General features: G+C 38.0%; 1 protein-coding gene across 4 annotated transcripts in view; it reads right to left on the bottom strand.

Annotated features, from left to right (window-relative positions):
* SOS1 (SOS Ras/Rac guanine nucleotide exchange factor 1) overlaps positions 1–16,813 on the bottom strand; it is a 48,554-nt gene that overhangs the window by 6,027 nt on the left and 25,714 nt on the right. For all 4 annotated transcript variants that reach the window (XM_017818793.1, XM_017818796.1, XM_017818795.1 and 1 more), the window contains 9 exons: positions 11,686–11,813; positions 10,077–10,732; positions 4,707–4,788; positions 4,185–4,307; positions 3,915–4,018; positions 2,627–2,849; positions 1,831–1,950; positions 1,352–1,514; positions 901–1,018 (listed from right to left, as the gene is read on the bottom strand). In XM_017818793.1, coding sequence (XP_017674282.1) covers positions 901–1,018; positions 1,352–1,514; positions 1,831–1,950; positions 2,627–2,849; positions 3,915–4,018; positions 4,185–4,307; positions 4,707–4,788; positions 10,077–10,732; positions 11,686–11,813 — 1,717 coding nt within the window. The remainder of the gene's footprint in view (positions 1–900; positions 1,019–1,351; positions 1,515–1,830; positions 1,951–2,626; positions 2,850–3,914; positions 4,019–4,184; positions 4,308–4,706; positions 4,789–10,076; positions 10,733–11,685; positions 11,814–16,813) is intronic.

Below are 16,813 nucleotides of genomic sequence, written 5' to 3'. Positions count from 1 at the left end.
TCGGGTTTTATCCTGGCTTCACAATTGCACCAAATCATTTGAAGATTTGAAAGAAAAAAGTGCTCTCAACTCCAAAGATAATGTATCTGGAACTGTAATGATGACTCTTCCAAGTATAACTTGACAGAACTAACTGAAGCCATTCACATGTGATTCTGCTAACCTCTACTCATCTCTGAGGCAGGACAGAAGGTTTCTCAGTTGATCTTATCTTTCTCTGTAGGGCTCTGGAGTATATCTTTCCCCAATTGGTAAAAGACCAAAGAACCCATCAACACTATTTTCTTTCAGTTTCGGCCTGAAGCTTATGTTGGACAAGTGCAACGTCCAGACTTGGAACTGACCTGCAGCAAACATTTAAGTAACTTGCTCAAGAACAGGAATGCCATGTGCTTAACATCACAATTTGCTAAATCTCAGCAATCTACTTTAAAGAAGAACTCTTAAATCTGATGATAAAGAGGAGGCTTTCTTCCAAAACTCTGCTTTTACAGAAATAAGACTTTTTAGTAGAAATGAGACTCTAGCTTTATTTCTCGAAGCTCTTGATGGGGATCCTTCTTTCTCTACTAGTCAATGGCAATAATATTTCTAATGCAACTGCCTTCTATTTAAGGCATTTCTGGTCACTTCAAACTACATTCAAAGTAAAAATGAGTAAATATGTAAATAAGATATTGCAGACATAGTTATTTTTACTGCAAATAACATCTGCAACTAACAGTCACTTTAATTTTTCCTTCACATATATGTAATTAATGTCTGGGCACCTGAAATTCCAACCCACCTGTCCTGTTAAAACCAACTTGTCACTATTGTTCATAATCTGTTTAGTACCTTAGCTCAATACTTTCCAAATGTTTACACATAATATAGCTCATTCAAACCAAACACACTTACCAAAAAAAGGCACACAAGGAGGATTAATGGACCTGAGTTTTGCCAAGTATTTCTTATAATGATCCTCACTCAGCTCATAAGCTTCTTCTAAAATCTTCTTCTGGCGACTTGGAATTTGCTTAAAAGAGAGATTAAACAGGTTGTTTGGAAAGGCAGGGTAGAGGTGTAGCCCAGCAACAATACTGAGACTAATGGTCTCCCACAGATATTTAAATCAGAGACCATGAGGACAGTGCCCCACCATCCTGAGAAGCCTTTCTTAAGCGAGGATGGATTTCTCGCTTCTGAAACCAAGCAAAAACCCCTCTCTATTACACTCTGATTGATTAGTTTCTTGGGGAATTTACTTTCCTTGCTCCTTCTTTGAAGTACATGCTTACTGAAAAGACAGGCTTTTTTAGTGTAGCTAAGGTACACTTCCATACCAGAAATGGAAAACATTTCACTGTACCTCAAATGTGTGATCCAACCTATACACTGCTGCGGAGTTCATAGCACTGACAATCTCAAGGACACCATTGAAGTTGTTCAGCTCTTGAAAAACTTGCAGGATCTCAATTATCCGGCTCACTACAATTACTCTTTCCTCTAGGTTTTCTGTTTCTACAATGCATCTGAATACACAAGAACATTTGATTTTGTATTAAAGCATTGGTGAGTTTTCCAAAATCAAATATTAAGTCATAACACAAACAAATATGAGTTTATCAAATTAATTGCGACAGTTCTGAACATGTTTAGAGATTTGAATATATTCTAAGAATAAAAAGCTGAGACCATTATGTTAAAATTCTTGCAGGGACCAGTTTTAGCATCTAAACACAACTCAAAACAGGAATTCTCCCCAAACAGAATTTTTCACAGTATCCTTGTGAATGGACTGTCAATGTCCAGATATGGAGTGGGTGCAGATTCAGGAAAGTCACTTACTTTTCAAACCACAAAGTGAGGTTAGTTGTATGCCTTATCATTTTGAGAAGGTTGGGAGAATTAATTTCTTTATCTTCCTTTGTCCATACACTTCCAACAAGTTCTGATGGCTGCACAGCTCTAGAAAAGTAGATGCATTATCAAAAAATGTAAAATTAAAATAATTAAAAGCAGGAAAGAAGACATTATTTTCCTAAACCTTCTTTATTTTCATTGAATTTGGAATTCACATTTAGAAATAAATTCTTAAGGTATCACTTCTCTTTTACAATGTTAGGCTCCCCTCATGACTATATGGCTGATATTTCTACACTTCTTTTTCAGACTGTAAGTATTTCTTAATCTATGCAACTATTAACCACCTCTGTACATCTAAATGAAGAATGAGCCTCTATCTCATTCACCATAATAAAATGCGAGCTTCCAATGCCTAAACAACCTCTCACAGACAGCTGATGAGATACGACATGGTCCATAATCTGCTTCAGAGACTAAGACATAAAGGCCCTGATATAATAATTGTCCATACTTCTCAGAGGTTGATCTACTCAGAAAATATCAAGAGAAAGCTGGAGCACAATACAATTAACTATGCAACAGTCCCATGCACTGCATGTTAACTTGGGGAGGATAAAATAAACACCGTATTTCAGAGGGTTTTTTCTGCAAAAATAGTAATTAATACACAGCATTGGTAGAGTCCCTTGACCTATCGTGGGGCTTCACCCCCAGACACAATTTCATGCTGGAGAACATTTTGATTTGTGTTGTGTGTTTTTCAGTGGAGGAAAGTTACCTGTAAAAATCTGACTCAAGTAAAGTGAGCTGCCGAGCAATTTCTATGGGATGCAAAGTGAGCAAGTCAAAAGTCTCAGTGTGTCCTGGTTTGCTTATGTGCCATTCGATTGCTGGGGGTGGGCTCTCAAAAGTGATGTTGTGACTGGGCCCGATGGCTTGTGCCTGCTTTTTCCGGTTGATTATCTTTGTGATCGATTCAACCCATTTCTTCATGGCTTTGCCTGGCACACAGAGAAAACTACTGTTTAGTTATTCTTACTACTGTTTTTCCTAAGAGGTCAGTAAAATTCAGAAATCTTTGGATTTAAACCCAAGACTACTAAATTAAAGCAACCATATATTCTTTAGAAGTCGTGTTCTCACACAAGTCTGAAAGTATTCAAACATATAAAAAATTCCTCAACAGCCAATGCTGAACACGAGTTTGCCAAGCACAAATCAGAACACTCAAACTAGGCTCCTGCTCTGATTTAGATGCTTTCCTTTCTTTTCTGAGTTTACAATGAATTTACGGGAACTAACCTTCTTTCACCCAAAATGCACTTCTGCAAACACCCTGAACTTTATACTTCAGGCAAGAGTGCAGGTCCAAAACCACAGAAAGTCAAATTACAAACAGGGAGAAGCTTCTCCCTGTACTGTATTTACCATCAAAGCTCAGAATAAAATCAAAAAGCCAAATGTCTTTTTAACTCTACACCATAAGAATTTCATGCACAAGTCCACTGAAAATTTATCAGTAGCCCCCACTAAACCAGCTGGCTCATTCTCCCCTCTTCTTAACTGCTAAATAACCATTAAATACTTCTCCGACTGCTCCTGTATCTGTCTTGGTTTTATCTAAAAACATGAAAAATCTGTACAATCACAACTGCAAAGTGTCCTAGAGTTCTAATATGCACTGTGAAATAGCTGGAAACCCTTGTTTTAAAGAAATTGTGGTTTCCACCATCAAACTTTTATAAAAATTGCCCCTGTGTAAAGTTTAAGATGACAATCAAAGCAATTATTCTGTCCTCAGTTCTTATTACTTTGCATTATTTCAGTCCCTTTACAACAAAACCAGTGCTTATTTACATAAATAACAATCATTATTCTGAACAGGGTCCAGATTTTGAATGACAGTGTGGGGGGGGAGTGATGAAAGTTTATTTTATGCTTTTTATGAAGTATTTAATAAGCAGTCCTGTTTTTATCTGCTCAGTGAAAGGAAAAATTATTCCATTCCATACCTTTAAAAAGGGATGCTTTATGATAAATGCCAGCATTTAAGAAACTGTAAGTACCTCTAACTGTTCCAATGAATTCCTCCAAACGTTTCAGAAGATCAGCATCTCGTTCAAAGTCATAGAAGTGGTGTTCTACCCAGTGTCGACATACATTTAATACTCTGCAAAAGTAAAGAATAAGTAAACACTCTACAATACAGTTTATCTGCCCCATCAAAGCATTTACAAGAAAGGCTGCTGGTATGACCAAGACCCAGTGCATCCAAAAGACGGTACTTCAAAAGACTTAAAGGAATTCTGTTTGGCTTACAAGGATGCAACACTCACCGTAGCTGCACAGGCTGAATGTACTCTTTCCTAAATCTTTTTAGCTCTGCACTAAGAGGCTGGTCTCCGTTCTCCATGGCAATACGGTCGGCTTCCGTTGGCTCAGGCTCTGGGATTTCAAATCTAGCACAGAAGATGGGTGTAAGCACTAGGCTCCTATTACACTAATCTTGGTCACAGCATGCATGAATTAAAGACAGCTTGAAATTCAGATAATTCCACACGGCAGAATCTTGTGTCTTTGTAAGTACATAGGAAAATTTGCTAAATTCAATACCAATACACATTTCAAAGACAAAACCACGGGATACTGAAATTACTGGAGCTATCTGAACAATAATAAAGCTTCTGGACATAAACTTGTATATTTTACTGGCAATCCTTGAATTTGACAATTTTTTAAAAAGTGTTTGAAGTGAATCAAAACCAACTGGAATGCCAGAATCTTACAAACTCCAAGTAAAAAATAAAAAAATAATAATTTTACACTTCATAAGAACAGTATTTTTAACAGTGTCATACCTTTCTATTAGCAAACTCAGCAACTCTTGAGGTCTACAGAAGGATCTATATGTTGTGAGAAAAGTCCGAACAAAGTTGGGATCTAAGACAAAGAATAATTTTACACTTATGTCAGCAATCACCTGATTTTTTTCCTTTAAAATTACTGTAACTATCCTTTAAAATTAAGAATGCTGCCCTATCAATTTACAGAGAAGATGATGTAAACTTAAATGGCTTTGGTAACAATTCAGAATCTCTTAAAATAGCAATTCGAAGCAGAATTTAAAACCAGGTTTTTTTTCTGTTGAAAGTTCAGAACAGTGACTTTCCCCCCCTTCAATTATTAAAAGATAGGATTCTTTTCCAATTACTTCAAAAGTAACAAATAGATGATTTTATTTATGAGCTATCTAGTCAACAACTTCGGTTTTGACAATGATTGGGACAAGATAACTCAAACAACACAGCAAATAACCTTGCATTGGGTAGAAATGGCCTCTTCTAGAGGAGAATGTTTTCCCTGAACTGGGCAACTGGTCATGGTTAAGGCAGACCAGACATTTTTCAGCTAACCTGAGAGCTATACTTTGAGGTTATATTTATTTCACTTCAAGAAAATCAATCATTTCATTTAAATTGACTAATTACTTATCAGTTCATTTACAATATGAAAATGTTTTTTAAAAACAAGCAAGTATTCAAAACAAAAAACCAAAGCGTCTCCCATAATTACAAGAGCAAAACCATTTGTTTTCAAGTATGAGGAAATGCAGTGACAGCACACTGGCACTGCACAGAGCTAACTCGAAACAAGGTTAACACTGTTATCACTGAACAAAATTAGTGAGCGAGTTGCAATGGTTCTGCATATTAAATCCATATTCAGATTTTAAAACCTAACCCCAACTGGTAATTGTTCTAACACAGAGTGGCTGAAGAGGAGCACACAGGACTTGAAGCAGGAGTTCCTATAGGCTGTAACATAGGAAAAAAAGCTTGCTTTATTTGTCCTAATGCTATATTAGATTTGTTTCTTAGAATATGGATTTTTAAGAGCTGTTTTAAAATCCTCCTTAACTTTTTACCAGCATCTTGTCCATTTGAATGAACATTCTACTCTTATTAGATCCCACTAAGTTCTTCATTTAAGCAACAGTTTACTGTGATGTGTCACACAGGTTAACTGTGTATTTTGTAACACAGCATCTACTTGCATTTCTGTTATATGATAATTCCCATTTCTCAAACAATTGGCTATTCTGCTTTACCCATGTCCTTCATTACTCCATTTTCCTAATCATAACTCCTCTCCCATCACTCTTGGAAACTGTACAGTCCAAAATTATTTTCAAAGGCAAAACCTCAATACTTTTTGCACAAAAGATGTCATCCGTGTCCCCATCATTCTCACTGTGAAAACACGCAATTTTTGCTGTACTAAGGAAGCAGAGTAGCTCACGCTTTTGCAGCTTGCATTCTGTACATAGCACCTACCCTAAAAAGATTTTGTCTACATGAAAAATAAAGTCTCCATGGCAATTAACATTTTCAGATCACTGCAAGCTCTGAGTCATAGCTATTGTTATTTACAGGTAGGGTCAGCAAACAAATCCACAATACATATTGAATTTTAAATGAAGTAGATCAGAAAATCAAATCTAACTTTGTTATCTTACTAGCAAAGACTGTAACTCAAAATAGTGTACAATATACGAGCAAGTGTTAAAAAAAATACAGACAACACTAGTTAGCCAGGATGTCTGTTCATGTGATAATTCTCTCTTCAATGCAGCCAATTTGAAAGCTAAAAAAGAACAATAACTTGTTCTACAAGGATTTATAAATAATCACCCTTGAATTCCTTAAGAAAGGAAACGGACACTATGATGACGCACAAGCACTCTTAACATATCAAAGCTTTAAAAATAGAAGAGCACTGCCCTATAGATAAAAAAAATTGCCATGACTTTAAAATCTTGGTACCACCTAACTGAGCTGCTCTTAAACAAAAATCAGGCAAGAGGAGATAACAAATACAGAAACGTATTAAAACAAGTAAACCCCACCAGAATATGCAAATAGGGTCAGAACTTGAATTTCTAATTGAAGGGCAGTTTCTCTCATATAAAAATATATGGAAAGTTGCTTTTGCAGAGGAGATTTCTCCCTGTTTCGCTGCTCCACCACAGGATAGTTTGGACAGTCTGCTGCATCTTGGGGCCAGGTGGCCATCAGGGCTGTCTCCCTGTCTGAGTTCTGGCAATGGGTTGGATCCTTCCAAGCCCCAGCAGCATTGATCCCTTAGAACTGTCCCTGTTCCACAGCATAATAGAGAAATATTTTGGCTGATAAAATGGTTTTTGCATTGTCAGGCAGGTGAGGGAAGAAAAATAAAAGGTCCAACACCCATATCTACAAATGAGATGCATCACGTGGATCTTCACAGATGATAAAAAAGTTGAGACCTGATTTGACTACTGTCTGAACAGAGTCCATGTACTTCTCAACATGCAACTAACTAAACTGCTCTTCAGCTACCTGCAACAAATTCATACCACCTCTGCAACTATATCTGTAATTATTCTTTATATCACTTGACCTACAAAGAAAAAAACGTAAAGAAAAGTCACAGCTATGGTAAATACTGCCTTGAAACTGTCAGATCAAGGGCTGACACAACCAGTCACACCGTATTTGAGAAAAGTTGCCTCAGAAAAGTAAAGGCTTGCTATTCTGGTATAAGAATGTAGAGTCAACAAAATCTTTTAAGATTACCATCACACAAACACAATCCTATGTGGACAAGAAAAGCATTTCTACAGTCTGTAGCTGTTTGGTTACATATCACCAGAGTCTTCATCTTCCCAGGTCTCCAAGCAAGCAAGAAGCCTTGAGCTCAGCTGACACACGTATGAAAGAGCTGAAGTGTTACTATGGAAAGTTGTTGTCCAAATCCCTGCATCTCACAAGATGCAACAAAACACTGAATGATTTACACTGAAAATGGACCATGCTTCCTGTACAACAGAGCATTTTTGGCTGAGTCATTATATCTCTTATTTATTTGTACCCTTGGAAAAGACTGCACAGAATGATTAGAACAATGATGTTTTTCCTCACAGATAAGCAATTATAAAGCAGAAGGTATAGAAGATAAGAGTGTTGAGAAATGATGTGCAATCTAGCAATTCAGCATCACGTCCATGTAAGTTGCACAAAGATCTTTAAGGCTACAAAGACAGGCTAAATACATTACAAGACAACCATTTTTATCCTTTTGGTCAAAGTCTTTCAGCCTATCTCACCATACCTATGTTCTCAGTGTTCTCATGCAATAGTTTGGTCAATGTCACCCATACCTACAACATTATGGCCAGTCTTCGCTAGCGAAGATTTGGGAAAGGTCATTAACCCTTCGAGCCTGCGCAGTGGATTTTTTTTTTTAGGTGAGACCCAGCGTGCGCTGAACTGAGCCCACCCTTTAATCCTGAGGTTCATCTGCCGGGGCCGAGCAAGCTTGGACAGTGGCAGTNGCCGAGCAAGCTTGGACAGTGGCAGTGAGGTCCCCAGGACGTAGGTTTGTTTAGAGTGACCTTCTCTTAGATGGATTGCCTTACAGGGCTGACGAGCTCCATCTGCCCGGGGGGCTGGGAATCGAACCCGGGTCGCAGCGGTGAGAGTCCTGCACCCTAACCACTAGACCACCCTACAACATTAGGCTTCAAGCAACCTACTTAAAGCCCTATTAAATAGACATTGTCACAAGCAGGGATTTAAATGACAGTGGACAAAATGGATCTAATCAATTGATCTGAATTTTTGATGTTCTGTGGGCTAGAAAGGCCAAAGAAAGAGATGCAGACACAAAAAACCCCATACAAGAGACGTATTTCAACAAGCTACACACGTCACAAAAAGAGGCCTTCCTGTTTTATGGAACTGAACAATGTAGTCTGTGGCTCCCTGGACAGATACAATGCCTGAAGAGCCCTGTTAGCTGTGGCACTGAAGGCCCAGCACGTCTGAAAAAGGCAATTTTCAACGGTGCGCAAGTCAGCCAAAGCAAAGCAAATGTTCACAAGGGCACTAATGAAGGACTATTTTTTCCAATTCTTTGGCAAAGACAACACTAGCTTAAAAAAAAAAAAAGTGTTTTCCATTCTCTAAGACTGAATTGTTTGATTTTAACTTCCAAAACTATAAAATTATGTAATAAATCATGCCTACAAAATTTGAAGCCAAGAGCTAGAAGTTTATAAAGTTACAAGAAAATGAAGACAGGCACAAGACTGCTCTGGTAAAAACTGCCAGCACAATATTGCACTTGGCTTTTTAGTAAATGTCAGAAAAATTCAAGGAACTGAGAAGAAGAGCAATAAAAGCAGTGGAGTAAAGAGAAGCAATTACAAGTACTTAAAAAAGTAAATGAGTACTAAACTACACAAATTATATTCTGTTTTTTATATAATGTATGTATTATATTCTTTCAATCAAATATTCCTGGTTTATGGAGGGTATCTAGGACTGAGCTGCGGAAGAACAATCTATGATAATCAAGAGTGTAAAGAGTAAATAGAAAGAAAAACAAGAAACTGTTGAATATGAAAAGCACTAATACCAAGATATGCGAAGTTTTAGAATAACTGACACACAGATAGAACCAGAAAAATAACAAAAAAACCTCCAAACCCCAAATGCAAGCCCATGCTTGGCAGCACAGCTTATGAAAATGCTGGGATGTTATCAAGAAAAACTCCACACATTGAGGTTAGCCTGGACAATCACATAAATATCTTTAATGTGTCTTCAACACAAACAGAAACCCTAAGTCAAAAGTCCTTACATCAAATTCTCATTGAAGTTCTGATTAGGACAAAGTCCTGAGGCCAAATTATGCAAGTGACTGCTTCTATCAAGCTGATATTGGTCTTTCCATTACATGCCAGCACGGACATAGGTTACAGATGATAGAGTACAACCCTTAACTGAAAACACTGGGCCCATAATTTCTCCTGCAATGTTGGCGCTTCATGTGCCACCAAGCTTTGGAAGTCTCCAGGGAAGGCAATTCTTGTAGCCTGGGGCATAAAGGAAAAAGTATTGTCTAGAGCTCAATTCCTGCAGGCCCCCATCCCCCCATCCCTCGCACAAGAAAACCTTATGCACATGCATATGTTCAGCCAAACAGGATTCACATTCTTAATAGCTACAGCAGGGAATACTTAGATGTCAAAACTATAACCCAAAGAGCATACTAGAGTATGTGCACTGCAAAGCACACTCACTTTCCACTCACTTTCTATATTTTGCTGCATGTATTTAACACAGGAAGAGAAGCATAAATGAGTCACCACCTTGAGTTTTGGCTATATAAACCAAGTGCCTCACCTGCATACATGTGGTAAGTCAGCCTCTCGATGAGCTTCACAACAGTTCCTGCCTTGATGATGGGGATTCCAGATTTGGGCTGCATGTTTTCTTCAAACACAATATTCTCTTCAGAGTCAGGTTCTGCAAATCTATAAAGCTCAGGATTTGGAAATCTCATCTGTTCCTCTTTTTCTTCCTGCAACATTGTTACATCCAACATCCTTTCCAGCGTGCTTCTATATTGCAAAGATATCAGTGCTGCCATCCAGTTGTTTTTCTCTTCAGCTGATTTAGCAGCAAAAATAACACTGTTCTCATCTTTTAAGATGATTTCAAAAGCATGTCTGTACTCATTAGTGTCATCTTTATCATTGATTTGTACCTTTCGCATGAAGAACTTTTCCTTTAGTCGGTATTCTGCATTGCTAGCACCAGGAAGTCTTGGCTGGCCATGATTTGACTTACAGCAAATCATCAAGCCATCAAATAGAAATATGTGTCTCTCGTGCTTTGCTCCTACACGTGTGAGTGTTCCTTCCATGATGAACTCGTTACAGCATTGTCCAATGTCTTTACCCTCCCAACCATCAATATTTTTCTGGATTTCATTCATTTTCTTAATTGCTAGCTGTTTCCCCTTCATCTGCTGAGTATAGAACCGGCATGCAGATTCACTTCAGTGAAGGATGGGAGAAAGGCAGCCTATTAGTATACATGTATTTGAAAAACACAACCACCTCTAACAGCAAAAACATCATTCTGAGTAGTGCGAATTCTACTGAGAATGCAATTTCAGCACTCAATATCAGCATTATTGTAAGCCTTGACTAATGTTTCTGTTAAGTATCTCATCTGATAAATTCTCTACTTATCTTCAGCAACAAATATTTTACCTAAACACAGGCAACCAGATGCAGGCAAGCTGTTAGTGCTTCTTACTCTAACAAAACACTCACTTTCATAACCAACAAAACAATTTTAGATTGCATTAATTTGAAATGAGCACATTCAGAAAAAATAAGCTGTTAAATGCATTCATATCCAAGCCTAAAGATTACCCTTTGCAGCACAAAACTTGTCTGGCAAAGAAAATATTGAAACAATTTTAAGAGCAAAAGCAAAGTTTTAACATATTTAAATAATTACACAAACATTAGCATTAAAAGAAACAGCAGGTAGCATAACCCAAGAATTTGCTACAACAGTGCAACTAAGTACCAGTTAGCTATGCATCTATTTCTATTATTCAGTGATAATTTTAACTAATATTGCACAAAAAACTCTTCAGATTTCAAATTCAAGAACATTCTCTTCTAATCACACAGAAAGGTACTTTTACAATATAGGTGGATATTTATTATCTGAGCATAATTATCCCACGAATGCCATAACTTTCTACTTACCAGTGAATTCTCAGAACGTCTCAACTACCAGTTTGCAAGGACACATAGAAATTAGAACTGTTTTCAAACAATAACAAATTATCTTGGCTTTGATGTCACTTCCTCTGAAAAAGCAGGCTTGTCACAAACTATTTTGTTCATTGTTTACTAAAAGAGGAAACTGGGAGCCCTGGATTTATAGCAAAGCATTAAGAGCAGAAAGCAGGAAAACCGGAAACATTTACCTAAGCCTTCGTTTTGCAAGGCTTTTGGAGCATATCCGTTCCATACTGCTTTGAAGATTGAGTAAGGCAGTTATTGCTTGCTTTAAGCACTCTTTATCCTCTTCATCCTCACTTCTTTCTTCCAATTGCTGTGAACATTGAAAGTAAAAGACAGAGAGTGTTACAAGCATTTTGGAATGTGCAAATCCAGAAGTTTGACCCAGGAAGAAGAAATCTAACCATCTGCTGATTTTGCATGTTCCTGCTTGTTATTAAAGTTAATGAAATAACCAGGTGCCTTACTGACACAGGTGAGAGACAACAGTCTGCTAAGAACTTAATCTCAGTAAAAGGAGAGCAGCAGTCACTAAGGCCCCCCAGACACAAACACACTCAGACAGGCATTATTTATCTCAAACTAGTTTGATTTACCTTACATTTCCTTAAAGGAACCCATTAGAGATGCTAAATCTTAAGAGTGCTAAGTGATGAAGGAGATCGCCATATACACCATTCTACAGCACAAGGTCAAATCAGTGGGATGTCTGTATGTTTTTAAGACACATAAGCACTCCTGGAACAGACAACCTGGACCCAAAGCTAAGCAAAACTCCTTCATCACATTTGTAAACAGAAGATTACAAGGGCTCTCATCTCACTAGTAACAGTCTAATCAATAATTCAGGTTGAAGGGGACCTTGGAGATTACCTTATCCAACCTTCAGCTCAACTGCAGAGCCAACATAGATCAGATTGCCTAGAACCATAGCGAGTTTTGAATCATTCTCAACATAGAGTAGCCAAAACCTTTCTGGACAATCAGTTCCAATGTCTGAAATCCCTCAAGGTAAAGGTTTTTTTCCAATAGCTTATCAGGATTTCCCTTACTGACTTTTCAGAGTGGAATATGTGGAAGTGCTATGCAGCTGCGAACGGTATTTCTCTGTCTTCCCCACCCCATCACACAGTCAAAGACGGGAGCAAGGCTTCTCCTCCTCCTCAGCCTCCTTTTATTCAGAATAAGTAACCCCACTCCCCCAGCTTCATCACATGCTCCATGCATCAAGCCCTCTCGACAAGCCCTTCCAGGGGCTTGTTTCAATACACCAAAGTCAACAGGAAGCCTGAGCTGGATATGGTTCTCCTGACATAGCCTTGTAAGGAGTGAACAGGTAGGCGCTGCTGTTTCCCTCAATTTGATGGCTACACACTCGTTGATCAGCAATACAGGCCTCTGTTGCTGGGAGGGTGTTCATCTGGCTTCTGCACATCTTATCCACCAGAACTAAGATTTTTTTCATGCAAAAAAAGCAAAGGGGAAAACAGTAACCAGAGGGATGGTGGGGAGAAGTAACTGTTCCTCCTCCATGGAGGAGTTGCTCAGCTGTTCATGGCCAGCTTGTAAAACCAGGGTGCCTATGTCCCTACTGAGTACAAGCTACACTCGTGCCTTCATATACTAACAACATATCTTAAAGGGTAAAAAATATAATAAAATTCTAAACTAAAACAGTAGGAGAACAGCTAATACTAATATTTTGTCTGTAACTATTGTTATGATGGGTAAGTTTTATAAAACAAGATCTGCCATGTTTAAGATTGATTAAGATTTTCATCTTAAATCTTCATTTAAGCATTAAAATGTTTCACATTACAGTTAGTGAAAGAATTGGTGACTGCAGCTCTGGTTTAGACATTAAAATGAAATAACATTTACAGGATTATTAAGAGACAAGCATTTTAGACTATTACACACCAAGATCTGGCTCTACTGAAAAGATTTTTGACAGAGGTGGTAGAAGCAAAGCAACAGGCCAACACCGACCAGAACAAGACAGTCTTGGAAACAGTACAATCATGATGTTTGCTTTCAGTGTGAAATAGAAGTATTGTCCTCCAAAATCCAACTGAATACAACATATTCATGTGTTTGACATTTGAACGGGTCAGAGAAAAGCATTACATTTTTCCCTAACCAGTGTTAATCATTCAGTGCAAGAGCTGTCAATGCCAAAGACTACTTTGTGCTTTCAGCCATAAGGATCACCACAAAGTTTATTCTAGGCAGCTTTAGTTCATGTAGTGCAATCTGTCACACTCTCAACCTAAGCAGCATTAGGTATGAGTGCCTACTCCTGTAATAGTAGCTCACTATTTCAGCTCACTGAAATAGAGCTGACAATGTATTACAATAAGCATTACTTCCCGAAAGGTCTTGAGGAGAATACATAATTCCAAGAAGGAACAGACTACCCTCATCATATTCCTCTACTCTCTTAGTTTAGAAGAGGTATTATCTTTCCTTTGCTTCAGTTTTGCAGATCATCTAGGTTTAGCGAGGATTTCAGACAAATGAGGCAGGTGCAGCACTGCTGGCAGAAGTCCTGAAAGAAAGCTAAGAAAAACCTGGAGCTAAGATTTTGTATCTTTCCTACACAAGAGTTCCAAAATAGCTCTTTGCCATGTGCACTGCCTTTTTACAAACTTCCATCAAAATAGTCTGGCTGGATTTCCTATAATTTCTGGGTTGCTACCCTTCAACAATGGACGAGACTGTTTTAGCCTAGTTTCCTTGAAAATAAGCCTTATTAGGTCCTACGGTATTCTGTACATTCTCTTCAGAAACAAACTGGTACAGATTAACATTCATTACTGCAAAGCATTCTGCTCCTATGTTGCTTATAAAATGCTTTTTACAGTCATCTCTCTCCAATTGCAAGTGTTGGTATTCATCACAGAATAGTCTATGTCCTAAAGCAAAACACATATTTGTATGTAGAGCGGGAGAGAAAGCAGTTAACATTTCCCCATCAGGATCCATTGGGAGTAATGATAAATGGTATTTACCATTTCCAATGGTAAACAGAAACTAAACTGGAGTCCAGTGAGTGCAATTATGTTCCAGGTTTAACATTTACAAAGCAGTGTGTAGTAGTGCGCGTCTTCTCATGTGTAAGACCAACATAAAAGGCAAACCAGACAGTGCTGTGAACTCCTACAAAGACACTTCTCTGGACACAGAAGTTTGGAAGTTTATATGCCAGCATGGTATTGTATAATTACCAATAACAGACTTAGTCAGAACTGAGCTTAAATTACTGCAATGTTTTCATCTTACACTGGCCCCAGACAGTTTGAAAGAGGTGGTTATGGAATGTGAAGTGGCATCACTGCAAAGCGTCAGCAAATCCTGCTGATTCTTCTACAGCTATGCAGTGCCCCCTAATGAACAAACCAGGGAAATGCTAAGTAAGTGGTGGTGGCTGGTTTTGGGGTGGTTTTTTGTGTGTGTTTTTTTACATAAAGTGCACTGTGAAGAATACTGTAATATTACATGAAGGAAGTGCTGATTTCTGATTATCAGTAGTATTACAGATGTTGTGCATTTTAATAATCTTATGAGAAAATACTGGCTTATAGCTCATGTGATTCACAATACTACCGGCTCAGTATCCTGATCATTCAAGGAAAACAAACTTGGAATATAGACTGCTACAGAAGTCTCTAATTAAAAAAAAACAAACAACAAACTACATCCCAGGCCACAAGTTTTGAAGAAATATCAAGAAATGGAAGACAAGATATTTTGTTGTACCTGTTGCATAGCACAAGGATTAGACATTTATAAACCCCGGAAATTTCAAACAGATCAAAAAGAAAACCTTCTCATACAGTGCAAAATTAGACTATGGTAGTAATTCTTTAACACTGTCAGGGAAGCATCTATCTAGAAAATACAATGATAGAAAGTACGTATGAGAATATGCAATTATAACCACACTAGCAGGCATCACGATGGGTGTAAATTCTTGTATTTTAGGGCTTTTATCACATTCTAGACTTCTGTCTTCCTAGAATATTATTCTAAATCTAACCACTAACATTTGTGAACTGCAAGGTCCCCGGTTCATCTCCAGGTAAGATCAAAAACCAGCTTCAATACATAGAAGAAAGAGTCGAATACGGGAGGCAGGAAAATCACAGTTGTGTCTGCTTAAGCTTAACTCAAGATTACTTGGTTGTAGATACTTATTGTCCCTCACAACATTAACTCAAGAAGTTTACTGCATAAGTGGTCCAACGTTACAAGTGGAAGCTCCACACCACAGTACTCAGAACAATGAGCTCAAACTAGTGCTGCTTCAGAGAAACCTCTTCAAAACCCACTACGTAATTTCTCCAGAGATCCTGAAGCCCACAGCCCACAAAACACCTGCACAGCTGGCAAATCAAGCCTGGCTGCAGCATGGCCTGGCTACCTGCTCCGTAGGGAAATGCCACATAGGTAAACCACATATATACATGGGAACCTGAAGTGCAATGACACCAGTTACTCCGGCTTTTGTTCCAATGCCTCACTGTTTTCTTCAACCTACCAAAAGGCAATCCTGAAACACGGTGTTTTATAATCAAGAATAAAAACAAATAGGGTTTCTTCTCTGACAAAGCAGGCAGGTCCGCTGGCACTTTGCCACAAAACAATCCTGGATTGTTTTCTCTGCAGCACTGAGGTACCCAAGAGCACTCTCTGACTTTTTGTAATTCCTACAAATAATAAAAAACCTCAACCCAAAGCAGCAGCATATTGAGGAAAAAAGTGTTCTCATATCTAGAAACTTTAATTTTTAGAAAGCACCAGGAAATCAGCTGGAACAGCAAATAGGAACATCTGCAGGGAACACTATACACTTCTGGAAAATGCTAGCAATCTAAAAGGCACCTCAGTCTTGAATCTTGAAGGAAACTTCACATGCCATATTTCTGAACATATATAAACAGCTTTAATGCACTGAAATTTGAAAAGTCATTTTGTTTACATATAAACTCAGACAATCTTGAGCACAGTGCAGCAAAAATATTCATACGGTTCTAACTGTTTCTTTAGATTTACATTACAGCAGGAGTGTTAGTTGCATTGAGTGGAACAGAACTTAATATATATTCCTGAAGTAATGATAAAAGCTTTTTCTCCACTCAAAGTTTAACTATGTCTTCTCAGTTTAATTTTAAAAAGTTACATAAAATTGCACCATCTTACATACACATGTCAAATATCAAACCCCAGATAACAAATAATTAGTTACAAAAAGCCTTCAGCATTCTCTTGGAAGTACAACTTAAAGGACACAGGAGCTAAAAAAGCCCTCAT

Source organism: Lepidothrix coronata, unplaced genomic scaffold (genome assembly GCF_001604755.1).
Source record: "Lepidothrix coronata isolate B3197 unplaced genomic scaffold, Lepidothrix_coronata-1.0 Scaffold71, whole genome shotgun sequence".
NCBI classification, from domain to species: domain Eukaryota; kingdom Metazoa; phylum Chordata; class Aves; order Passeriformes; family Pipridae; genus Lepidothrix; species Lepidothrix coronata.
This window is presented reverse-complemented; position numbering and strand designations above follow the sequence as displayed.